This window comes from Haplochromis burtoni, unplaced genomic scaffold (genome assembly GCF_018398535.1).
Source record: "Haplochromis burtoni strain Fernald_Lab_line unplaced genomic scaffold, NCSU_Asbu1 Contig_77, whole genome shotgun sequence".
Lineage (NCBI taxonomy): Eukaryota > Metazoa > Chordata > Actinopteri > Cichliformes > Cichlidae > Haplochromis > Haplochromis burtoni.
Window position 1 is genome coordinate 632,141 of NW_024582438.1, and position 26,228 is coordinate 658,368.

The following is a 26,228-nucleotide window of genomic DNA, read 5'->3' on the forward strand; positions in this document are numbered from 1 at the left end:
TGTGTGTGTGTGTGTGTGTGTGTGTGTGTGTGTGTGTGTGTGTACTGGCAGTGTTGATATTAGTCCTAATGACAGTATCTCTGCTTTTGTCTACAGAGCAGAGCAGCTCTCCAGTGTGCAATACACTCTCCCCAAAACAGCAGGTGGAGATAGGGCTGACTTCTGGAGGTTCCGTGGTCTTCGCAGTTCAAAGAGGAACCTGAGGAAGAGCCGAGAGGATCTTTCTTCACAGCCAGTCCAAACAAAGTTCCCAGCTTATGAAAGAGTTGTGCTGAGAGAGGGTGAGGTGTCTGTTAGCCCGTTTAAGAGTAACAGCACAGTTTTTTTTAAGTCTGTTAATGGTTTCTTTTCTCCTTGTGCAGCTGGCTTCCTAAGACCGGTTGTAATATTTGGACCTATTGCTGATGTTGCTCGTGAAAAGCTTTCCAGAGAAGAGCCAGATCTTTTTGAGCTTGCAAGTATGTCAGTAAACTGCATAAAACACATTTAGTACTCAAGAAAATGTATTTGTCTTAAAATTGTCTCACCTCATTTCCTAGAGAGTGAACCGAGAGATGCAGGAACAGACCAGCGTAGTTCAGGAATAATTCGTCTTCACACTATCAAGCAGATCATCGACAGAGTGAGCTCTTTATGATACATGCATAGATTTTAAAAATAATATATCATTGTTTGTGTGCGTGCATTTGTTAAAAATAACTCTTTCTTTTCTTAATGAAGGACAAACATGCTGTACTGGACATCACTCCAAATGCTGTGGACAGGCTGAACTATGCTCAGTGGTACCCGATTGTAGTCTTCCTAAATCCCGATAACAAACAGGGTGTGAAGAACATGAGGACCAGGTTGTGTCCAGAGTCCAGGAAGAGTGCCAGGAAGCTCTATGAGCGAGCCATTAAACTGAGGAAGAATAATCACCACCTGTTCACCAGTAAGTGGGAGAGAGTTATAAAAATACCAGTAAATGAAAAAATGTAAATTGTCTTTTTTTTAACATGCTTTGTTCTTAATGAGCTGCCTGTAATGTAAACTATTCTCTTAGCAACCATCAACTTGAACAATATGAACGATGGTTGGTATGGAGCGCTAAAGGAAACCATCCAGCAACAGCAGAACCAGCTGGTGTGGGTGTCAGAGGGCAAGGTGAGTCTATTCTGCTGCGCTGAACACCATTACTGTGAATAAATGAGCCATCAGGTGACGGTTTCTCTGCTCTATTCAGGCGGATGGTACTACAGAGGATGACTTGGATATCCATGATGACCGCTTGTCCTACCTTTCAGCACCAGGTAGTGAATACTCAATGTATAGCACAGACAGCCGCCACACTTCTGACTATGAGGACACAGACACAGAAGGTGGAGCATACACAGACCAGGAATTAGATGAGACTTTGAATGATGAGGTGGGTCTGCCCACGGAGCCTGCCATCACCCGCTCCTCAGAGCCTGTGCGAGAAGATCCTCCTGTAATTCAGGACACCCCTGGTTACCCTGGATACCAGCACCCCGTGCAGCCTGACCCAGCCAATCGCATAGACCCTGCTGGGTTCAAGATGGCTGCTCCGCAGCAGGTAAAGTTCATATCTGGCATTGCAGACAGGCTTTGCCTTTCAAAGATGGATGCATGGGTGAAATTATATGACTGAAGAGCAGAGGAATTACTCCTTTGTATTTAGTGATGTGTCCTGACCTTTTTGTTAAGATTAAAAGTTTCTTGACTAAGTAATGAATATTTTTAGAAGCTACTGGTATGCTATCGATTCTAATCACATTTCTGCAAGCGATTTCTCTGGCTGGTGTAAAACTGATTCAGTGTAAGGAAGAAGATCACGGTGTTGGGGTAAGCTGTACTTTCTGTGCCCTTGGCAGGCTGTATTATAAATGTCTCTTAACAATACTTCACAGCAAGGTGAGGCTGCTGTGCCCATGCCCTCGTTGCCTCCGACGTCGGTAGCAACCCCTGCTGCTGAGCAGTCTGTACAGCTAGAGGGTGTGCACCTAGAGGAGCCGCCTGCTGCAGCCGCAGCTCCTCAGGCTGACTCACTTAGCAGCCCCAGCCCTGCCCCTGAGCTTATTCAGCCCCCACCACCACCACATGAACCCCACCCGTCTGGACTGCCTGGTCCAGAACCAAAGGTACCCGCTGTTTCACCAGCCACTCGGACCGGGCCTGGGCCCCAGCCTGCTGTTTTAACTGCCTGTCTTCTCACACATGCTTTCCACTTGCTCTCTGCATGACACGCCCACACTGTGTGACTCACTGAGCCCACTGTGTGCCTCTGGCTTCCAGAGAAAATGTGTGACAGACTAGTCCACATGCACCACAGTGGGCTGGGAGACCAGAAGGACTGGTACATCTGAGTCTTTGACCAGGGTGAAGACATCCACAACCAGCCCTAACTGTTGCCTTACTTCCTTTGCATGGCTCCTAATGTTTTTTGGGTTCCTTTCAGCTTCAACTTTTCTTCTGTAGATGAAAAATAGTGTCACAGTAGCATCGTAGTGGGTAGATGTGTCGTCTGTCGTAGTGCCAGTAGTTTGACATTGCATTATATGCAAACTGAATGTTTTTTGCATGATGAAAGCTAACCTGCAGACAGTACTCTTGGTAATAAATTCCTTTCAATGAGCAATTCTCCCTATGGAAAAACAAACTTGCATCTGCACACTGCATTATGTCTCTCTTGTGTAGTTACGCCCTCTGTATATGCCAACAGATCAACCTTCCATAGGAAGTACTGTAACTAGATTTGCTGTCTACAGGCTACACATCATTTGTTTGAAACGAGGCCTTTCAGAAATGTACAAATTACTTGCTAGTGTGCCATTTATCAAACTTTAAAGATGTAAAATTCACTTGTGTTTATATGGATAACCACCATTCTTGAAAGGCATCTTGTCAAACAGGCATTCAGAACTGTTTTTAATAATGGGAAAAGGTTTGCCTGAGTAAATGCACTTTGACTTAATCTTGGTTTAATTCATCAGTTGAGAGATTTTCTTTGGTTAATGTTATTGTTAAACTTTTCAAGGTTTTAGTTTATTTCCTGTTAATTAATTTAATCTTAATCTGGTGTTGGGAGAATACTGGCTGCCTTCTGTCCTGCAGCACTGGTTTGTTAAAAGTTTGCAATGGGATGGATCCATTCATTTAATTCTTTTTCTTCACAGATGTACAAGAAAGATCTTTACAATATGGAGGACCCTGTGCGAATCAACCATAGCCTAAAGCAGTCTATGAGCTATAGTCACCAGCCGCCGTACCAGGACAAACAGCCATACCGCGAATACGACCACCCGCCTTACGGATATGATGGAGGCGGCTACACGGAACCAAAGCCTCACAACACTGATTCTCACCTGCACTACGACAACCGTGTGCCTCATTACAACGAACAGTGGCCCCCCTATGACCAGCAGACCTCGTCCTCCCAGCCCGCAGGGTACCAGCCGGGCCACCAGCAACCCATGGGCTACAATCCCCGGTCCCCCTATGAGGATGGACCGGGAAGGGACTACAGCCCCCCTCAGCCACGCTATGATGAGGCCCCACCAGTGGGCTATGATGGCAGACCTCGCCACAGTAAACCTGGACCGCTTCGTTACGATGAGCCCCCTCCACCACCTCTCCCTCCGGCAGGCTACGATGCACGTTCCCCATATGAAGCAGAGACCCACAGCTTCCCCATTAACTCCCCTCGATCACCAGAGCCTTCGAAGCAGTATTATGGTGACTCTGGTCTGAGGTCGACCTACATGCCTGGGCCTCCAAACCGGGGTTTTAAGCCAGGGATGCATGATGCTATGAGAAACTCTGAACCCACCATTCCTCCACCTAAACCAGAGGCCCTGCCCTCCCCAGGCGATCCAGCAATCACCCCAGGGTCCAAACCTCCTCCACCTCCACCCCAGGAAGACCTGGATGAGGACCCAGCCATGAAACCACAGTCAGTGCTCAACAGGGTCAAGATGTTTGAGAATAAACGGTCGGTTTCTATGGACAGGGCTAAAGAGGGAGGTGATTCATCAGTACTCCGGGTATGTTTATCTCACCTTAGTTACAATAAGGATTCTGGCTCAGTAACGCAACAACGTTAAAAACTTGATGTTAGAACTCTGTATTAACTTCATCACATTTCAAATATTTGCACTTGTATTGCTAACAGCAAACTGGTTAGAGTGCTAGTTTAAATACAGATAGCTATAATCTTGAATAAAAATCCTATTTAAAAAAACATTTATGTATGATAATAAAATATACAAGGTAGGGTGTAAATGGAGTCCAACAGGATATGGTATGTTATGTTTCATTGATATGTAGTTATCTTGAAAACGCAAGCTTGTTTATATGAGATTTTTCTTCCTTTTTTTTTTTTTTTTGTCTGAACAATTTTACATCTTTCAGGCACAATAATAGATATGTGTGCAAAATCTAAATCTAATGCAAGAATCACTAAAGCAGAGGCCCATGTTTGTTTTTTCAGCCTGCAGATATTCCTAAGCCTGTGATAGCACCTGGACCAGTCCTTAAAGCCAATTCCCTCAGCAACCTAGAGCAGGAGAAGTCCTCCTATAGGTATGTAACCCTCGCTGCAAAACCCCAGACTACAGGGTAGGTGAGTGAAGGACAGTCGCTCATAAGATCCTTGAAAAGGAGTCTTAGAATTCATTTGTTGTCGTTTGAGCTCCATCTGGTGGATGCCGCAAGCCCTGTAGGTTAGCCTCAGTGTCATTGGCTGCCTGAGCTGCCCAGCTGTAAAGATTCATATTGATTTCAAAGATATCTGATAAATTAATCTCATAGACTCTACTTTAAGTTAGTGTACAGTTTCTGATTTGCCTCAATCATTCTGCTGTTTGTCTTTTTCTGCAGGGCTCCTGAACCACAGAAGCCCCACACCAAGCCCCTGGATGATGTAGTCCGTTCCAACCACTATGACCCAGATGAGGATGAGGAATACTACAGAAAGCAATTGTCCTACTTTGATCGTCGCAGCTTTGACAGCAAGGCCATGGGCCAGCCCGCTCCTGGCATTAACCGCTTCCATGATCTGCCCAAACCACCTCAGCTATCCTACCCATACAACAGGTATAACAGCTCAGCCTGTGCCAAAAGTGCTGCCTGTTGTACAACATTTCTCAGGTTTTAAGTCATCACAGCTGTTGAATAATAATTGTTTGTGCCATCTAACTGCAGAGTTGAGTCTGTGGAGAAAGTGAGTCCAGTGGAAAAAAGATATGATCCTCTGCCACAAATCAGTCCCTCTTCACAGTATGGGCCCCCGGCCTCTGCCATTCCACCCGCCACACTCCCCAAACTCAGTCCTGGCGATGGTAAGCTTCCTAAACTTTCTGCTGGCCTTCAAACCTTCGTCTGTACGTTATTGCATGAATAACATACACATGACATGAATTATATCTGTGCCATGACATGCTTTCTCCAATAAGCTTTGCCTTTTTCGGCCACGTTTTTTCTTCTGTTCTCATATACAGTCATATACATATCTTCATATTTCTTTTCCTACTGTTTCCAGTTGCTTCCTCTCACATCTTTTTGTTTGTTCTTAAATTGATTTCTTAAACAAGACCGTGGTTTCCAAACTAGCATTGGTTGTCTAGAATGTTTTGGGGTTGTTTTTTTTTTTTTGCTTTTTTTTTTTTTTTTTTTGTGCACACATCATTATAAAGTAAACATGGAAGAACATGAGAACTTTACTTACCTTCATGTTAATGTAATTTTGTAGGACTTCAAACACTGGCATCCCCAGGCTTCTACCTACCTACCTAAACCCCCACGCAACATTATTTTGCGTCAAATGGTGGAAGTGGAAGCTAAACTGGCTAGTCATTCATATGTATATTAGGCTGTTAAGTAGGACGACTGATCAATGCTCCACTACCAAAAGGAAGCCAAGCCCTGCCACCCTTTACAACAAAACAACGAGCCACGTGTCAGGTCAAACACAAATGCAAGAGAAATCAGGCCACTTTGCAATGTGTTCACTGCTACAGATATACATGTGGTAAATGCAGACGACAGATACCATGGCAGTGCCAGGACTGTGAGTGATTGCTGAAAATGTTGAAATGTACTCACTACTACTTTTTATTATTATTTGTAATATGTGTACAAATGGTTGGTTTTTTGTACTGTCTGTTTATCAATAAATCGTCAGCAACAAAGGACCTACACCCATGTGTGTTGATTTCTCCCTAAGATGGCAAACTGAACACTCCACTCCCCCACCCCTCCCTCCAGAATTCCTACTTAACAGCCTAATATACATATGAATGACTAGCCAGTTTAGCTTCCACTTCCACCATTTGACTGCTCTCTGGGTTTTATAGGTAGAAACGCAAAATAATGTTGCGTGGGGGTTTAAGTGTGAAGTGATAATGGCTTTAAAAAAAAAAAGACTTTTCTCTCTCTCCCTGTGAGATCAGACTGGCTGCATGGTAGTCAGACCAGAACTGTAAGCAAAACTATCTGTGGCAGGACCTTTTTTTTGCTTGTTGCTGATGAAAGATCTCTACTGAGTGTCAAAGCTCGGCACAGTTCTGTAAATCTAGCAAAAAAATCTTGATTTTGCTCATTTGTTGGTAGTAGCTAAACTCTTCAGTACATATAGAAAGTACATAACTGTATATATAATCTCTTGTGTATGTTTAATCAAGACTGTATTTAAATTACTTGATTTATTATATCCTCTTTCAGCTAACTCCGTACCTGAACCATTGACCTCACCCAATCCTAAACCTGAGCTGACAACTCTTAGGCCGACCAGTAGGGATGAACCCACACCGGGCAGTTACCTGCCCCCGAGGGGCCTTCCCGACAAATCCCCGGTCAATGGCACTGATGCAGCACCCCCAAAAACCCTGAGCACTCCTGCACCAACTAGCTATAACCGCTACGTCCCGAAGCCTTACACCAGTGCAGCCCGACCCTTTGAGCGCAAGTTTGAGAGTCCCAAGTTCAACCACAATCTGCTGCCCAATGACACACAGGTGAAGACGGACCTCCTCAGCAAGCCCAGTGTGGTGAGCAACAGTAGTGGGAAACCTCAGTTGTCACCGCAGCCCCTTGATCACGACAGTGGCCTAGACACTTTCACACGCACTATAGACAACAGGCCCAAATACCAGCACAATAACATCAACGCCATTCCCAAGGCCATCCCTGTAAGGTAAGACATGTTCTCACCCCTAGTAGCATCGAATTCTCAGAGAAAGTAATTACTGAGCTGCTGAGAAAGGGAGAGAAACTTGTTTGTGCACAGGGGGTTTGCTCTCATGCCCTCTGCTGTACATTATTCTCTGCCTACACTGATTTGACTGATGATGTTCTCCTCTCTGCTTCTGTCCCTCAGCCCCAGTGCACTGGATGATGACGATGAAGATGAAGGGCACACAGTGGTGGCCACTGCCCGTGGAATATTCAACTGTAACGGAGGGGTCCTGAGTTCTATTGAGACGGGCGTCAGCATCATCATCCCCCAGGGTGCGATCCCGGAGAGTGTCGAGCAGGAGATTTACTTCAAGGTGTGCCGGGACAACAGTATCCTGCCCCCCCTCGACAAGGAGAAAGGTCAGTTCCTCAGTGCTGGATAGAGATCCTCCCTAACCTAGATTTATCAACTTGTGAGATGGTACAGAATCTGAGGAAACTGGTGAAGGTTGTGAAATGTTGACTGTAGTAGTGCAGGGGCTTTGTCTTCCTAGATGAGAATAAAGTTTTTCAAGCTATGCATTTTAAGTGATGTAAGGCTTGGTGATGTGTTTGCCCATGGAAGCAAACACACACTTCTTACCACCTTATGCATCACTAAGAAAACTAGTCTCATGAATTGAAAATTGAAAAATGATTTCTGTATTACTGAATATAGATGTTTTCCTCTAGATCACGGTAGGCAACTCCAGGCCTCGAGTGCCGGTGTCCTGCAGGTTTTAGATCCCACCCTGGGTTAACACACCTGAATCAAATTACCAGACCTCTGGAGAACTTCAAGAAATGCTGAGGAGTCATTTAGCCCTTTAAATCAGCTGTGTTGGATCATGGACACATTTAAAACCTCCAGGACACCGGCACTCGAGGCCTGGAGTTGCCTACCCTTGCTCTAGATCACATTAGTCTGGAGAGAATGCCTGCCACCTCTGAAGAACTCTCTCTGGTCCCCAGTGATCAATTACATTACTTAGTGGGTTTGTGTGGAGAGCTGTTTTGGGGTATGTATTTGTTTGTTCTGGTGCCCTGGTGGTGGTGGGGCCTGCCTTGTGGTGTGGGGCCTGGCCCGGATGGCTGGCCTTTTTTTGGGGGGGGGTCCTGGTATGAGATCTAGGGCCCTGGTGCCCAGGGTTGCCCCACATGGGGATGTCCTGCCTGTGCTTTGTGATTTCTGGGGTACCTGCAGACAGTTTGAAGGTTGTTCAGTTGAGAGAACACTTGTCACTTGGCTGTTGTCTGGATTGGGAATTGCTTGTCTGGGACTCAGGCAGACTGAGTGGGTGACTGAGACTTCTGTGAGGTGCAAACAGTGGGTGCTTCTGCTTGCTTTGAGTACCCGTTTGTATTTTATATGTTTTTTTGTATTTATGTGAGCTGTCAGACATGAAAAGCTTAAAAAACAAAGTTTAAGTTTTGCTTTTCTTGGATAGTTGTAGAAATTCTCTTTGAGTTTCAAAACCAATATAGAAACTACTACAGAAAAAAGACCCTGAACTAGATAGGGAAATAAACAGTGGTTATACTGGTGGTTACACACTTTTAAACAAGCATATATTTCTTATTTACTACGATGGCCTAATAACAGACTATTAAATCGGGTGTTTGGTTTGTGAAGTTTAACTCTGGTTGTATATCTGTGCAGGAGAAACGCTGCTTAGTCCGCTGGTGATGTGTGGCCCACATGGACTCAAGTTCCTGAAGCCGGTGGAGCTGCGCTTACCTCACTGTGCGTCAATGACCCCTGATGGTTGGTCTTTTGCTCTAAAATCCTCCGACTCCTCGTCGGGTATGCTGTCCTCTCTCTGTCCTTTTGGGGTCTGTGTGCAGACTTTGGTGTTCAGCAAAGCGAGTTCATTGCTTTCTGAATCAGTTTAACACTCACATCTGTTTTCTGTTTCCCCCCCCTCACCTTTTTATCATGCATGTGCTGTTTGTTGGTGGTGTTATTTATTTTGGGCTCTCTGTTAGTTCCAATTAGTTATATGAACTATAAACAGACATAAAGAGCTAGTATTTTTAATCTTGAAAATCTTACCAGCTGACTCTGAATCAGTTTTCCGACAGAAGCGGTTCCACATCCAGTTTAGTGTGGATGAAGGTGCTGCTGTAGACAAACACCAAGTCTGTGGGTTGGATGACATTATAAAACTATCATTAGACTAGGGCTGCCACGATTAGTCGACTAGTCACGATTACGTCGACTATCAAAATCTTCGATGACCAATTTAATAGCCGACGCGTTGTTTGAAGCTTTGTAAGATCACAAAAGACGCAGGAATAAGTAGTAGGGTTTAAGAGTGTAATAACGGACTGAAACAGGAGATGGCAGCACTGCATGTACAAGGATGCCAGCTGCCGTTAAACCCCGAAGAAGAAGAAGCTGCGTCCCAGAATTCATAGCGCAGCCCTGCTCAGTTTCCAACAATGGCGGCAGCTAGTTAGTTTTAATATTACTCTTATTATTCTTTCTGGGTCACAAAATAAACATTTAACATGTTTTCAGGCGAGAATGTAGCTGTGTAAACCTCAAATATCTGCTCAGTTTATCAAGACACCACATATTCTCAAAAGCGCTCCGACGTTTTCGGAGACGTCTGTTACCCACCAGCTCGATAGCGAGCCGGGGTTCAAGGCTCACTAGAGCCGGTGAGAACACCGGACTCCCGGCAAATCATTTTCAAACCCACCGCCGTCTTTCACTACTCAGGTTAAACGTGATATATAATTCACTTAGATAACTTAAAAATGTTATTGTTTGAATTTTTTTTTTTAAAGTATTTTATTTGTTCCTGAGTAAATCGGTTTGGCTGAGATTAAAGTTATAGTTTTTACACAGCTGAATAAATGTCAAGCAGACAGCTGATTATCAGAAGTGTGAGATGCTCGAGGATTTACTCCGGTGTCCCTTTATATTTTAGATAGCAAGGAGCAGACGGCTGAGTTTATTAAACTTCACTGAAACAATCTGCAAATGTCATTACAATTTAATAAACTATCATCTTGTCTTTATTTTTAGTTAGCACCTTAAACACTTCAAGCTGTAGGCTAATGATAGTTATATAAGAGTAGATGCATGCTGGTGCAATAAGCTGTACGTTTTACGTCCAATGGATGCATGATCTGATTAGTCGACTAATCGCAAAAATAATCGTTTGTGGCAGCCCTACATTAGACCAAACGTTAACATCGCTGGCCACAAACAATTCACTTTGATCTTAAGTGGGCCATACCAATAAAACTTACCTCTGTTTAACTACACATTTAATGTCTGTGAGGTCCTATTATAATTTTAAAAAATGGTAATTTCAGCAGTATTTCTCAGTTTTTCTACAACATCATAAAAAGCTGCTGCAATAAATGAAAGTAATCTGTTAGCACAACTTTTGCAAATAATAAATATGTAAAATAACAGTAGCATAAATGTCGATTGGAGAGGTCTTTATCAGTAGGAAGAGCTGTGAAATGTGTGAAAAGTTAAAAGTAAAAAATTCATGCCGTCTTTCACATTTTCCAAAGCCATCCAGTGCACCTCATTGGAGTCTTTGATTCGAACCCTTATGTTTGAGGCCCCTGGTCTAAACTGTTAGATAAGAAGTGATACCAGTGATACTGGATTTCTATTCGTTTGGAGCCAACACCCAATATACATTAATTAAAAGGAATTATTAAAGGAGCTGGCATCATTATGTTTGGATGTCTCCATAATTGTGAAAACTGAGAGTTGTGTACTATAGAAAACGAGTGCTTTTCTCCTGATGCTTTTCTCGAAAGTATAATGAGCACGTGTCCAACCATATCAATCAGATACATACCAAATATGAGCTCACGACCACACATTGAACTTTTCTTTGAGGAAAATTTCAAACAGGACCTCATTCCAGCTGCTTATTTTGGATGGATTTGCTGCTTTTCCTATGGAATATTAAACAGGATTTCTCAGAAATGTTGAAATTTTACAGTTACAGAACAAATGCCCACTTGTTTGATTCTTGGTCTTCATTTGCTGAATTTTTATGTTTAATGTCACAGTTTGTGATGTTTTACATGCCAGATAAGTGTTGTGACCAGTAAAAAGATGTTTTATGAAATGAAAGAAATTTATAGCATGTTAACTGATCTAGTTTCAGAAACCTTTACATGAGTATCCTATCATCTATACTGTGACCGTACTTAAATTCAGATGTAAGTCAAGATGTAGGAAATGGGGTAATGTTTTATAATCAAGGTATAAGTTAAGTGCTTGGGAGATCTTGTGTTTAAATATAATCTATTGAGAAGTAGGGCTGTTCGATATATTGATATATATCGGATGACGATATAAAAACATCTATCGTTTCATTTTACGCTATCGTTTGTTTCGTGGTGTCGCAAAATAAACTCTACGGCAATATTTTTTCATTATTTTGATGGTCACTGTAGTGGTTATATTAATTTCTTAAAGTTCTCTCTTTCTCTTATATTTAATATAACCACACTAATGATGGACAAGCGCCTGTTTTTATGCGTTGTCGTTAGCAACAGCGACGGTAACACCTTCGCGTGTCCGCTTGTTTATGTTCCACATAAACCTTTCACAATAAAGCTCAAGATCCTGTTGAGACTTTTCAAAATAAACTGAATCACGTGAAAGAGCAGATTATTTACGAATGAGAAGTAAAAAAGAGCCGCCAGGTGCTAAAAAATAAACCTTAGACTCAAACGTTAGAACAGGCTTTTCCCCGCAGCACGCCGTGTAATAAATACTCACAAAGAAAACGGCGGCTGTTACAACTTATGTCTAAAAATGTACGTTTCATGCATCTGTTAAAACACTCGACTCCATGACGCGCAGCTGGAAACACTTCATGCAAGTCGAGCTGCCCGAGATTCACAGAATTTACAGAAAATGTTACATTTTAGTGATTTATATCGTTATTGGGACGATAGAAGTCTTATATCGGGATATGAGATTTTGGTCAGCGATTTTGCAAAATGCCCAGACCAGCCCCTCACTGAGCAGTTGAACAGGTGCACCTAATGAAGTGGCCAGTCGGTGTATATTTAGACACACACTCAGGGTTCTTGCTTTTAGTAAACTTTTCTTATTACTAAAGTAATTAGTTTTTGATTTAAAAATGACAGTAAGGACTTCAGATCACGAGGCAGCACGTAGACACTAACTTGGCGCTGAATGCTTTTACAAAGGCCAGCCAGGTGTACATGACCTTTCAGCTGAAGTCCTGCTAGTTTGGTTGCTTCTAAATTCATGTGTGGAATAAGTATGTTGAAATTCATTAAATTAAGTACTACTTAATTACATGCACTCATCTGAGGAACATAAATTCATGAAACACCCTTCATTAATTTGTGCACTATCATTTGAAATCACCAGCCTTTGCATTTTTATTAAATCGCGTGTTTCGAGTACCTTCAGTTTCAGTTTTCTGTATTTTAAAGCTGCTCTCCATCAGCTGACGTCACGTCTCTTGTTCCCCGCAGGTGATCCCAAAACTTGGCAGAACAAATCTCTCCCTGGAGACCCAAACTACCTGGTGGGTGCAAACTGTGTGTCTGTGCTCATTGACCACTTCTGAAGAGGGCAACAGCTGGCCTGTTACTGAATGTGATAAAGCAGGGGACCCGAGTCTCCCCTGCCGTGCCCACTCCGCGGTGCAAAATGCTTGATGAAGTATGAACTCAAACTCACGTTGTTTACTGTGCCCAAAATTTAAAAAAACTTAAAAAAACACACACAAGGAGAGTCAGAGTCCAGCATCCCCAAGGCTGTACTCCTCCTTTCTTTTCTTTCTTTCTTTTTTTTTGGTTTGGTGCTTACAAGGCTTGCAAAAAATAAAGATGAAAACGTTATTTAAACAAAAGGAACTGGAGTTGGAATGCATGACCAGTGCCACAGACTGAATAATCACATTTTGACATTTTTAGCTAATTTTGTAAAAGTTCAGAGCGGTGGAGGAGGTAAAAACAAAACAAAAGAGGATAATTTTGAAAACTTGTTTAATATTGCAGTTTGATTTTTGCATACTGTAAAAATAAAAACAAAAATAAAACAACTCACAAACAGCAAAGTTTGTATATGCAAAACTTTTGTTTGTGAGTTCTGTGGTCATGCGTTTCACTCATGATGGATCTCTGAGGACTTGAGAAATTGCTCAGCGTGACTCATGAAGACGTAGGCATCATCGAGATTTAAACAAAAAAAAAACTAATGAAGAATGAAGGTTAAGTATTAGTATCAGACACCCGCTCGTCCAGCGGGGTTCTCTCTGTTTCAAACGTGTTTTTTGTAGAAATGTTTTACCGTAGATAAATATACTGACTTGATTTTACAAACTCCTGCTGTCTAGAGATCTATGCATGTGCTATGACTCAGGTTCAGAAGCCTGCTACTACTAAGTTCAACACATGAGAAATCCCATCGTACACTGCAAGCAGTGATGCCTTATCTGCATATTAACTTTTCAGTGAAACTTTAAAACATCGGTTCCTTCAGTTGTAGCGATCACTACGGAAGAAGCAGAAGAAGAAGAAAAAGAAGTTGTCGTCGTTGTCTCTGCATTTTCTCCTAAAAACGGTGAACTCGGATTTAGCACACGAGAATAATTGAGACTGATGAAAAAGGTATGCTTTCTTTTACTGCTATGCATATGAAGTCTGAGGAAATACAAAAAAACAAAACAACAAGCTAGAAGATGTTTAAGTTGTGGCTGTACATAATGCTAGCATATGGCCTTGGTTCTCTGTAAATGAACTTTTGTACATCTTTGTTATTTTGTATAAAAGAGAAAACGTTTGTTTAAAAAAGAGAAAGCGGTTACATTGGTTATGTTTGTATTCTGGTTATACCCCTGAGCCTTGGAACTGACATAAGCAGTAATAAGTCCGACTTTTCTACCAACGTATACAAACACGTACACACATTACAAACATACACACTACTTAAGGCATTTTTAACTGTCAGAAAACTTTTTATTCTTATTTACAAAATAGAGAAGTGCTCGGTTTAAATGATTTTAAAAGACGTATTTGAGGGGGGCTGCTGTGAAGAGTGGTCCCTTCCTTTCTTTGTGATACTGGATGCTGTATTGTGTGCCCTGAAATGTATTTTTGTACTAAGACAATTTATTATGGCACATCAGTACTATTTTTCTTTTGATATGACAACACTGCTTCAACCCGACACTAGTTTTTTGGTTTTTTTCCCCGTGTGGCTGACATTCTTTTTATTTATTTTGATTTTACTTTCATTTGTTTTCCTTTGCAACACATTTCTAAGTATACCACTGTATTACTAAATAAATTCATTTATAAAGTAAACGCTGCCCAGATTCCACTGTTGTTGTTTCCCACGTCTTTTTAGATAGCGACACAGCAACACCAGTTTATTTTCTGCCAAATGGATCCGAGATGATTCCCGCGAGGGTTCAGGAGTTGGCGGCTGTTTTTGAAATAATTTATTGCTCAGTTTTGAGTTTTCTGCGCCTGCCTGCTAAAATGTTCCATCTGTAAATGTAGTGAGACGTTGGGGTGGGTTACTGTTCACACAGCGAGCTTAACTCCCTGTACTGGATTTTCTGGATTTTTGCATATCAGGAAAAAAATCAATAAGAAGGCAAGTTAAAACGTGTTTCTAGAAATGTTTGCATGTTTACTAAATGATTTGTAGAAACCCTTTAAGCAGCATTTAACACTGAGCACATCTGCAGCCTTTGGACTGCTGGATTTGAGGAACTTCTCGTCTCCTATTTGACAGGAAGCATCTGTTTACCATCTTCCCCAGCCTAGGTTTTCTTCAAGGACACTTTGGCTATATTTATCCTTTTCTAGATTATGTACACTCATAGCACCATCCCGCCACCGCCTTATTGCATTACGAGGGTTTTATCAGGAATCCAGTGACAAGTGCTGTTGATCAGAGTATTTTTGGAATTCGACTCATAAGATCGAGAATCTGTGTGCTGTGAATTTGAATGCTGTTTAGTAAACTCAAAGTAGGTTGTCAAACTGAATTCATAATCCATTCCCTTCACATACAAGGTCTTGAATAATCAGGCACCATTTTATCTTAAAGACCCCATAATACCATACCCACCACTCTACAGCAGTTCACTCAGACTGCGGCCTCAGTTGTTGTTCTTATCATATTTAAAAGTAGAAAAGCAGCCCCTTCAGCTTCCAGGCTCCTCTTCTGTGGAACCAGCTCCAAGTTTGGATTCATCAGACAGACACAATCTCTCCTTTTAACATTTGATTAAACTTTACTTTGTGATAATGTAGATAGTTGGCGCTGGATCAGGTGACCCAGAATCCTGTCTACACTGCAATAGGCCCAGGCTGCTCGAGGCTATCCATGATGCAATGAGTGTTCATTCACCTTCTTTTCCCCTCACTGTGTTTTATACACCTCTCTGCATTTAATCATTAGTTGTTAATAATCTCTTCCACAGCGTGTCTTTACCTTACAAAAATGGAGCGCTTCGACTCAACTGTTGTGATTTGGCTCTATATAAATTCAAATTGAACTGAATATTACTCTGAAGGCCTGAGTGATGGAGCTGTGGAGATGGCAGGTTTTTTTCCTGCAGCAGTTTAGCTGCAGTCAGGATGGAGTGAACGTTTGGTCTCCTCATTCAGTCAGCTTTCTGGATCCATCATAAACAGCAAATGTGGTGCTTTCACATCGTCTCCCCCCCCACTGAAATTCCTGTTAGGGCTCTACCAAAAACCAGTTCCAGTCTGTGGTGCTCTGTTTTAAATATTTTCTGATCAGAGTATCTGGGTGGAAAAGTTCATTGACCTTCTTAGAATTGCATCATTTAAAAATCCGTACTATACAAGTGTAACTATTCCACATAAAATGTTTTTGTCATATTGCTGTAGGCCCTGTGATTTGTACAAAATAAAGCTCAATAGGATGGAATAACCAAACTTGATTTTTTCCTATATAAATTCGATTGGTTTAACCTTTATTCTGCAGTAGCTCAAGGGAGTCATTTAAGACAAAGTTCAGTGTCAGACAACATTTAGAAATATCTTATCAGAGTTCACTGATCTCTGCCTGTTTGTCAAGTTTCTTTTTATGTTTTATTTTTTTTTTTTTAAACAACAGGGTGTGACAGAGTTCGTCTGATTTATGTCAAAGGTTGCGCAGGTTAGTCACCCCGCAAGCCTGCCTGGAGGTTCCTCTTATTGTGCACATATGTGGTTATAAGGGCACAACGGCAGCTGCTACATTAACACTTCAGCACTTCAGGGCAGTGTTATGCAATAAAACTGTCAATTTACAGTGTGTGTCATCAGTACACAAACGGATAACGCAGTGTCTGCTTTTACCTCTGTACAAAAGTTCAGTTAGGTAACAACAAATCCCTACATAAGAGATACAGTAGATGTTGAAAAGTCAATATCCAGACTCTGATATCGGACCGGAATGGATTAAAAGAGCTTCAGTCCAATGTAAAAACAAAGGCGATTACAGTAAAATGTGCATGTTATGGTTAACTGTCCAAAGAATTAACGAATTAAGAACACAGTGAGTAGCACATACTCTCTGTATCACATAGTGTCACTGTAAGAGGTGAAGGTAGCTGTGCTAAAGATGAAAACCATCTCTCCAAACGTGACTTGACGTTTCCGAGTCCGTCCCTGAGATTAGTGTCTGTTAAGATCCATTATTGTTATTTCTTTGCAAACAAAGTGGCTCAGCAGTGACTACTTTAGCTTCTGTGTTAGAGTTTGACTTCCTTCGAGACGACTGCTCTGTAGATTTCTTCGGTCAAGGGCACATAAGTCTTTTTTTCAGGATCCAGGAAGTATAGAGGATCTTTGATGTGAGCTGGGTTGAATCCTTCCTCCACCAACTTCACTTTCTTCATCTTGAAGGTTCCCGTCATCTCCAGGCAGGGCTGCAAAACACAGTTTGAAAGATGTTTTTGTGTCAAGCTTTAGTGTAGAACAAAAAGCAAAGAAAACCAAAACATAATTAAGATAAACCGCCAATAACAATGCTGTCAATCAGATCAGATATCAGCTACAAACTGCAAAGCAATATTACACAGTTATTATTAGAGGACGGCAACATTAACTCAAAAGAGATAAGAGATAAGAACATGCCGGTGCTTCTATCAGTCAAAAACGGGAAACTGAAGCTATAATTCACACTGACAGATCAAAGTTCACTTAGAAGATTGGAAAAACATCTTCTGGTCTAACGAGCGTCTTATTCTGCTGCAACAGTCAGATGGTAGGGTCACAATTTGGTGGAAAGAGCATGTAATCATTGCTCCTTCATGCTTTGGCTCAACAGTTAAGGATAGTTTCGGTGTAATAGAGTGGGGGATATTTTCTTGGCTCACTTTGGGACCCTTAGTATCAACTGAGCATCGTTTAAACACCACAGCCTATGTGAGCATTGTTTCTAATGTCCATCCCTGTATGACCGCAGTGTATGCATCTTCTGATGGCTTCTTCCAGCAGGATAACGCACCATGCCATGAAGCTCATATGATCTCAATCGGTTTCCTGAACGTGACAGTGAGTTCACTGTACTCAGATGGCCTCCACAGTCACCAGATCTCAATTGAGTAGTGTGTTTGAGATGTGGTGGAACGGGAGCAGCAGCTGTGTGATGCTGTCAGGTCAACATGGAGCAAAGTTCCTGACAAATGTTTCACCTTGTTGAATCTATGCCACAATAAATTAAGGCAGTTTTGGGGGTAAAAGGTATATTAGAGTAATTTCCTTGGTACATAAATCCAAATATTTCATGTTAAAGTAGCTGTAGAACGGTCCTGTACTGCACTTTCTTGGGAACTTTCTTTTTAATCCTCTCCAATAATTTTATCTGGAGGGCACATCCTCTACGGTTTTGCTAAGTCATGAAAATATGTTGCCAGAGTCAGCATTTCTTGCAGCTGTCCCTAACCCTGAAGGAAGTGTTAGGGTTACATCACTGCACTGCCTTCCTGTTTGGTTCAAAGGAAAAATCTGAAATCCTTGATATTTGTCTAGAAAAAACAACATTGGGACCCAATGACACATCTGATTTCTGATCTGCATTATTAGTAATCTTACACAGTAAAAACTCGGGCTCAGACTCGGATCCACGCACCGCTTCAGCCATCTGGATTTTAGACACCAAGCGTTTAGCACGTTTAGCCTTTGAGCATGCACTAATTAAAGGTGGAAAGGATGAACTCCGTGAGTACAGCAGAATCAGACCACAAATTAAAACAATATCTTTAAGCCATAGCAGCCCGTCTGGTCTGGATGTGCATGTATTATTTATTGATATTTATTACCTGAATCCTGATGAATCTGGGTCTCGCGTAAGCTGGGAGGTAGTTGACGACCTGCGTGTACGTGGCCGAGCAGTCGAACTTTTGTCCTTCTTCCAAAGTGAGAGCTGCCATGCCGACTCGCCCTTCATGACCTTGATTGAAAAATGAGAGAAATATGAAATGCAAAGTGCAGACAGCTCTGTAAGGTTTTAATATGTATGACCCGAGTGCGTTTACCTTCAACTTTCACACCGTAAACATTCGCCTCTAATATGCAGTAGACCATTGTGAGAATGTCTGCAACCTCCGATGTGGCGACGTTCTCTCCTTTCCACCTGAAACAAAAAACACGAAAAGACTCCAATGAACAATTTCTGCAGCACAGTTTGAACCTGATCTGCAAGTAAACATCTGCACAAAAGAAAAAAAGCCATTTTCACACACACTATTCTAACCAGCTGTTAATTGCATATTTTTATACTTTTAATAGCTGAGAACTAAACCAGACCAAACGGTGACTCAGTCTAGACTCGATCGTCTGGGCAGAACCACAAAAACAAAGCGACAGGTCAACACAAAAATGAGTCACAACTTGCCTGAAAGTGTCGCCGACTCGATCTTGAAAGTACACAAAGTTCTCTTTGTCGAACCGAAGCAAATCGCCGGTGTTGAAGTACAGGTCGCCCTTTTTCAGGACGTCTCGAAGCCGCTTCTTCTCCGTCTGCTCCTTGTTACCAGCGTAGCCAACAAAGGGGGACCTCTTTGTTACCCTTCCCACTAAAAGTCCCGTTTCACCTGGTAGAGACATCGGGAAACAAAATAAATCAAAACTCCTTTTTAATTTCACTTCTATCAAACTAAAACTCCTTTAAATTGAACCCGATTTCTCTTTACAGACTCACCTACGGCTGCTTGGATGCACAGACCCTGCGAGTCCCTGACAGGTTCCTCCTTCTCAATGTCAAACTTGATCAAAGTGTAGGGGAAGAAAAACTGGAAAAGGAAGAAGGAAAGAAAACCCACCAGTTAAAATGTTTTAAAAGTAGTGGAACAGCCAGCATGGCAGCAACTCTGTGAGGACGCACAAACATCAACATGCTTGTTTCAGGATTTGATAAAAAAAATAGGATTTAGGCTTATCCATGTAACTTTTCTAAGTATTGCAAAGTTGGTTCACTTCTTACAGGGTTACATCACCACTCTGACTTACACTATAAACCTAATCTGCTCTGGAACAGGTTATGAGATAAAGTCAGATATGTCCTGTGTATGCTGATCTTGCTTCATAGTACAAGGCCTATCTCTATCTGAGGTCCAGGTAAGTGATTGCGGCAAGAAATGAGGGTGATTTTTAACAGATAAAGTTTTAGAATGTAAAGTGCTTAGCCAAGAGAAGTGATTTGAATGATCTGATCATTTAAAAACACTGTACACATAATGGTCTTCATCATTTGTGTGTACAGAGAGTCTGAGACTCTTCTTCATGGGGGACAAACACAGTCAAGTTTTGCTTAAAATATCTGTATGCACTGTTTGTCCAATCAAACGGCCACCACAACTTTAAATGTAGTCGCCCTTTGCCCGTTTATCATTTTGTATCCAAGAATGCATGTGTGGGTGTTTATTTTCAAATTCAACTCACTCCTGTAGCTGTTGATGACATTTTGCTCCAATTTAATTTAAATGTGATCAACCAATGTAAGCTCCAGATATTAACACAGACATTGCACCACACTGTGAAAACATGCGACTTGCTTCCTTTTCCTACCCGGTGCACAAAGTTGACTCGTCCGACTGCGCCGATCTTGGACGTGTAGTTGATGAAGCCGATGTTTCCCTCTGTGGCAGCGTACAGCTCTCTAACTTTAATGTCTCCAAAGCGATGAAGAAACTCGGACCAAACGTCCGTTCGGACACCGTTGCCGATTGCAATTCTCACTTTGTGGTTCTTCTCATCGTCTTTCTGCCAAGAGCGGGATGGACACGGAGATATTCCACCATTAGGACGGCGGCTGACTGACGTAGCTGCAGACTGATTAGGTTTCCTCTTACCTTGGGCGTGTTGCAGAGATAGCGCAATGTTTCGCCGATGTGCTGCATCACTGTGATGTCATACTTCTTGCAATCATCCCAGAACTGAGAGGCAGAAAACTTTCTCTTCAGGACTATGGTAATACCTGCAAGTCAAATCATATTACACAACCTTTATCTTCCTTAACCGCTTAAGCTCCTGACCCAGGCGTGCAGATGCTTTTGCTCTTGTACTCTTGAGAGGATTAAGAGGATCATTACCTCTCTCGATGGCTCCAGTCATTCCGATCAAGAAGCCGGCGCTGTGATAGAGAGGCAGATTGATGTAGAAGATGTCCTCTGCTGTGACTCCACATATCGACTGGAGGAAGGAGGCGGCCCACACCCTCTCATGTGTGACAATGGCTGCTTTAGGCAAACCTTCCCAGGGAAAAGAATAACAGATTGTGCTTTTGAATTAAAGAGGAACAAAGTAGTATGATGCACTTCACTGTGGTTCATTCATTGATCCTGAATCTTCTAATGACTGCACAAAGTAACATTTAATCTTCTCAGCAACAAACAGTCCCAAGTAGATGGTGAATATAATGGACTCTCAGCAGCTATAGATGCTGAATTTTTCATAATGAACTGGTGCAGATAACTCTAAATGGTGAAAACTCTTCTGTTTTTATCCATGCTGTGCCGAAGCCACATTTTGTTTAAATGGAAACACTGAAAAAAAGGTGTATTGAAGTCGAGGAGAAAATGACTCTACTTCTTCTTAAAGTTATGGTAAATGGACTTGTACCACGCCTTTCGGCATATCTGCATAGGTTATCAGTCTAAGGAGCTACACGTAAAGGATAAAGGTCACTCTGGACTGAGAAAACAGCGCGAGCGAGGAGTGAAGGAGGACATCTATGTCCACTGTGAATGACCATCACGGAACAGCAGGTTTGGCTTGTGAAGCCAACTATTAGCAGCTTACAATTCAGCTTCAAAAACAACAACAACAAAAAACATACAAAAAACTTAAAGACGTCCAGTTGCCTTCTTTTTTTCAAACTCCTGAGACCACGCCTTTTAACTCAAGTTTAGCACTCAGAGTGCTTCCTGCCACAGATCTCATTCACCCAATCACACACACATTAATACAGTGCTTTTTTCTAACATGCATACTCCACTGAATGCATCAGGAGAAACTCTGGTTCAGACCACCAGCTCCTGGTTGGTAGATGACCCACTCTACTACCTGAGGCACAGCAGGTTTATAGAGTCTATAGAGTGGTGTTCACCTTTACGATAATTGTATCTTTTAAAAGAATGAATATAAGGCAATAAAGGTGACAGAAGTTGCTAAAGAGTGGACTTATACATCCATCAGGTTTTCTGCAGATCCAAGCTTGTTCAGCACATCGTTGTAAAAGACCGTCTTAAGGACTCAACTGGGACTAAATTTTGATTTAAGCCTATTTTCCACCAGCTAAAACTAGTATACCATTTAAAATGACGGTGAATAACAGATGTTCCAGCTTGCATCATGTGCTACTCTTATCTGAAAAAGCTCTGTGGGACATACAGCATTTAATTTAGGCACATCCCTGTAATGCGCCTTGATGGAGCGAAGATCAGCAAGTCTGCATCAGAAAGAACAATTGTGCAGATTTTTCCCCCTCACCCATTAGTCTGATCAAATTTAATTACCACAATTAAACATGTGTGCAGGCTTCACACAACCAGGACTTAAAGGTTCAGTGTTTATGTTTTCACTTAGACACACACTCTGTCACTAACACTGGTACTGTGCCAAGACATTCTGCAGTGTGCCAATAAAGGCAGGAAAGAATAAAACTACTGGCTAGTAAACTGTGAAAACAATGCAGAGTGAGGGAAAAAAAAATCCTGTAACAAGAAAACTCCAGGGTTCACTTTTTATCAGTTAGGAAGCTGTGAGTGTGTTTGCTTTTTGCCTTTCAGCAAATGTTATTGCCCACAGATGACCACGTTCAATTAACACCCCTCTCCAAGAACAGAAGGTGTGGCTGAGCACAGATCTAGTGTTTGAAGCTTGATGCACCTCATTAGCTTGACTGTTATCATTGCAATCTTATTTTTCGTGCCAGCGTTTGTTTCAGAGCAGTTTGCTGTTGTTACCTGTGGTCCCAGATGTGTAGATGTAGAGAGCGGTGCTCCTGATATGGATGTTGGCCCTGAGGTCCCGGGACAGTGGCTGATCTGAGGCCTTGGAGATCTTGTCAGACAAAGCGGTGATGCCCTGCACACTGCAGCTGTCTGACATGAGGTACACGCTGATACCCCGCTCCCTCAGAGTCGGCAGGACCTCCTCCACAGCATCCTGCAGCTCTACAATTAGACAGTAGCTTTCAGCTCAACACAGCCCGTCATAGCGCTGTGTTGCCAAATGTGGCACATGTGCACCTACACATGTGGGCCTGTATCATGTATCCCTGATCCCACTGAGATACAAGCACATGGGGTGGGAAGTTCAGCTCTCATGCATGCATTTCTTAGTAAAGGCCTTTTAAGTTCTATAATGAGAACGCAAAGAAACACGTTTGCAAGCTGAGATTGTTCTTCCGATGAAGTTGCTCTTCAGTGTGGAGCATAAAGAGCTCCCTTGTTCTTTAATCATTTCTGCTCATATGTGAAGTATTCTTTTTCCTTTTTGCAAATGTTCATCCGTTCAAAACTGCACTGCCACAGTTGGAACCACCAAAATAGCTTAAACACTGCTTCTCTTCTATGTCTAACCAAACACTGGCGTTCATGTAATTTGTATGAAACGTGCTAATCAAGATCGTATCCCCTCCATATATGCAGATATAGAATAGCAATTAATCGATCCAGCAAAAATGCACTTCCTGCACTTTTTTTTTAAAATCAATTTAAGTTTATCCTAACGTCTAACTTTTGGCCGCGACTAAAGCTGATCAATAATAACCTTTAAGCAGAGGTTATTGATTGGGACTGATCTCAAACAAACGTTTAGCTTTATGTCGCAATTTACTCAAAGACCGGCTAGCTCAGTTTTTCCTTTGTGGAAGCACTGAGTTTCTAGCTGGAGGTTTTCTATAATTAAGCTGGAAGTACAGCATTCATGTGGCAGGTGGTGCAAAGCAATTTATTTTTATTATTATCATCCATGCCTTCTAGTTTAATTTACAGACAAAAAAAACAAAAAAACAAAAACAAAAAAAAAACAGGGAGAGAGTCCCTGACGCAGGTTCACCGTGCCAATAAAACTGCGATCATCTGAATAAGTGCACTTTTGTTTTGCATTATCGTTCATCACTAACAGATGATGGAAAAGGGCCAACACTGCACTGTATCTAATCTTAAGAGTGTGAGTCAGAATCTAGTCAGTCTAGTCCTTCCAGCATTTATAGACCACGTTATGATCTGATCTCATTATTGCATTATTCAACAATCATTACCTGCAAACTAAATACAGCTGTCAGAACAATCAGTGCATTTATCCATCTGCGATGCAGTGCGGAATAAAGCTTACTATAAATATAAGACACGAGGAAAGTGGCAGGACAGATGTGACGGGGTGAATTATATTGTCAAGTAGCCTGCAAAATCTGCACTGAGCAGTATCTGTTTGCATTCATTTATAGAATTAATATAAACTGTTGTTTATAAACTCTTTATTTTAACATCTTTGATGCGTAAAAGGGTTTAATTTAGGATTTATATTCGCTGTTGGGTAAAACGCTGGAGACCCACGTTTCTCTTCTGCAATTAATTGCGTGGTCAAAATCATTTTACAAGAAGAATTAATAATATAATATCTGAGGATACTTTCCGTACTTGCACAAAAGTCGAGCATGAAGAGTTATCTCTCACTTGCTGTCGAACTTTGAACTTCGCAGTCCTGTGGGAGACGCGTCAAATAACGAGAGCCTCCTCTGGTCCGACGCAATAATTTATTTCTCGCTGTATCTCACCTGAGGAGGCGATGATCACTTTGGCCCCGCAGCAGGAGAAGCAGTGCAACAGGGACTTGGATCTGATGTTGAAGTTGAGCAGGGCAGCCGGGCAGCCCAGCTTCGCCAAACCGAGCCAAGTCCAAATGAAGCTGGGCTCGTTCGCAAGGAACAGGGCCACCGTGTCCCCCTCCTTCAGCCGGGCTTCAGCCTGCAGGGCTCGGGCCACCTTGTTGCTCTGTTTGTCCACTTCGCCATAAGTGTACGAGCGACCTTCGAAGTGTACAAAGATCCTTTTGGGGTGCCTCTTCGCTGCATCCAAGAAGCAGTCCAATATGCTGTAAAAGGGCTTGATTTTCTTGTATTTGGTTAGTCTGATGCCACATTTAATGCTCTTTAGGATGTACGCGAAATCTTCGCCAAAGTAGGGACAAAACGCGCTGATGTAAAAGAAACAGAGAAGTGCCAGTCCGGCCAAGACGCTGAAGCAGATGTACATTTTGCAGAGCGCTGAAAGAATAAGTGGGGAGAGGCAGAGGAGGCGCACAATGTGCTGCTCAGTCAAATTTGTGACAAAGTTCACCGTCTCGACCCGGGGCGGTGCTCGGATCTGCCCCGCTGACCCCTCCTTCATTTCGGGGAATATTTTTCAGTTGCTAAATCGAGAATTTCCACTTCCACTTACAACCTAACTGTTGATGTTATGTTGCATTTTCCCCCGATGTCATGAAAACGCCTTCTAGCGTGGTAAATAGTGGGAAAAGCGAGCAAACAAATCAGTTTGGCACTTTATTTTGAAGGGAGACTGAATGGATTGTGTTTCAGTACATCAGAATGATTTATGCGAATAATTTCCTCGTAATTATTTCTAAACACAAACAAGTTGGAGAATACTGAAATCCACCCACGCATATTAACAAAAACAGTCATAAACGACGGACAGCGAGTCCGTAAATGGCAACCTTTATCATAAATCCGCAATCTGAGCGGTGGTGGGCGTGCGCCAGTGTGCCTTCAGTATTCGTCTGCTGATTTACGGGGAGGAGCTCCTCTGCGAGTTGCACAAACGCTCGCTTTTTACTCTCTGGGGGAGAAATAACACAAACATCTCGCCGCACCCTGCTACCAAGTCTGCGCTTTCGGGAAAGATTTGTGATTTTAGTGTCAGATATTACCGCTGTCCTGCAGATTTGAGCGGTGTGTGAAATTGCTAAGGCTGTTTCAAAGTGTGAAACAGGGTAGTAAACAATGCTTGTTTCCAGTAACAAGCTTGTTTTTCCCAGTAAATCTCTATAATCTGTAATCTGTATTTAAAAAAATAGAGAAAAGCAGCAACTCACTCAGTGAAAATAGGTCAGGCTTAAAGGGAACAAAATATAACTTCACTTTATGTCTTTATAGTGTTTGAAACTAGAGACCGACACCAGAAATCAGAGGTGTGGACTCGAGTCACATGACTTGGACTCGAGTCATTAATTTTATGACTTTAGATTTGACTTGAAAAAATGTTCTAAGACTTGTGACTTGACTTGGACTTTTACACCAATGACCTGGGACTTGAATTGGACTTGAACCGGTTTGAAAAGACTTGATATTTCTCCCCAAATCTAAAATTTAACACGCATATTATATAGAAAGTGTGCACCATTAATTCAATTCATTCATTCATTTATTCAAACCACACTCCGTACGTATATGTGCGGGAGCTGTAGCAAGCCAATCAAATTAACCAGATTTTTTTTAAGAAAAAAAAACGCTCAAA

The 26,228-nt window shown here is 42.0% G+C and overlaps 2 protein-coding genes across 12 annotated transcripts in view; one reads left to right on the forward strand and one right to left on the reverse strand.

Moving 5' to 3' along the window:
- tjp1b (tight junction protein 1b) overlaps positions 1 to 14,545 on the forward strand; it is a 69,910-nt gene extending 55,365 nt beyond the window's left edge. For 8 of the 11 annotated variants that reach the window (XM_005929168.3, XM_005929169.3, XM_005929172.2 and 5 more), the window contains 15 exons: positions 97 to 281; positions 363 to 458; positions 540 to 622; positions 721 to 931; positions 1,043 to 1,143; positions 1,223 to 1,573; positions 1,908 to 2,138; positions 3,174 to 4,040; positions 4,487 to 4,578; positions 4,876 to 5,091; positions 5,200 to 5,336; positions 6,718 to 7,189; positions 7,373 to 7,590; positions 8,870 to 9,013; positions 12,706 to 14,545. In XM_005929168.3, the coding sequence (XP_005929230.1) occupies positions 97 to 281; positions 363 to 458; positions 540 to 622; positions 721 to 931; positions 1,043 to 1,143; positions 1,223 to 1,573; positions 1,908 to 2,138; positions 3,174 to 4,040; positions 4,487 to 4,578; positions 4,876 to 5,091; positions 5,200 to 5,336; positions 6,718 to 7,189; positions 7,373 to 7,590; positions 8,870 to 9,013; positions 12,706 to 12,800 (3,499 nt within the window). In that variant the 3' untranslated portion in view covers positions 12,801 to 14,545. The remainder of the gene's footprint in view (positions 1 to 96; positions 282 to 362; positions 459 to 539; positions 623 to 720; positions 932 to 1,042; positions 1,144 to 1,222; positions 1,574 to 1,907; positions 2,139 to 3,173; positions 4,041 to 4,486; positions 4,579 to 4,875; positions 5,092 to 5,199; positions 5,337 to 6,717; positions 7,190 to 7,372; positions 7,591 to 8,869; positions 9,014 to 12,705) is intronic. The other 3 variants (XM_014335787.2, XM_005929170.3, XM_005929171.3) reach the window with 3 other exon arrangements.
- Positions 14,546 to 16,304: 1,759 nt separating this feature from the next.
- On the reverse strand, positions 16,305 to 25,115 carry zgc:101540 (hsFATP2a_ACSVL_like domain-containing protein). Its single transcript, XM_005929166.3, has 10 exons — positions 24,488 to 25,115; positions 22,671 to 22,880; positions 20,796 to 20,954; positions 20,556 to 20,680; positions 20,272 to 20,466; positions 19,406 to 19,496; positions 19,100 to 19,298; positions 18,741 to 18,838; positions 18,525 to 18,655; positions 16,305 to 17,129 (listed from the first exon to the last, which is right to left on the reverse strand). Exons 1-10 carry the CDS (start codon positions 25,098 to 25,100, stop codon positions 16,953 to 16,955), a joined length of 1,998 nt encoding a protein of 665 aa, XP_005929228.2. The 5' UTR covers positions 25,101 to 25,115; the 3' UTR covers positions 16,305 to 16,952.
- Positions 25,116 to 26,228: the final 1,113 nt, after the last annotated feature.

What these genes read in the sequence shown, in the direction of transcription:
- zgc:101540 (XM_005929166.3), bottom strand. Translation starts at nt 25,100, where the DNA reads ATGAAGGAGGGGTCAGCGGGGCAGATCCGAGCACCGCCCCGGGTCGAG. An exon ending in AGTGATCATCGCCTCCTCAG is followed by an intron (nt 22,881 to 24,487) that starts GTGAGATACAGC and finishes GTCTAATTGTAG; the next exon opens with AGCTGCAGGATGCTGTGGAG. An exon ending in ATCTCTGCAACACGCCCAAG is followed by an intron (nt 20,467 to 20,555) that starts GTAAGAGGAAAC and finishes CGCTCTTGGCAG; the next exon opens with AAAGACGATGAGAAGAACCA.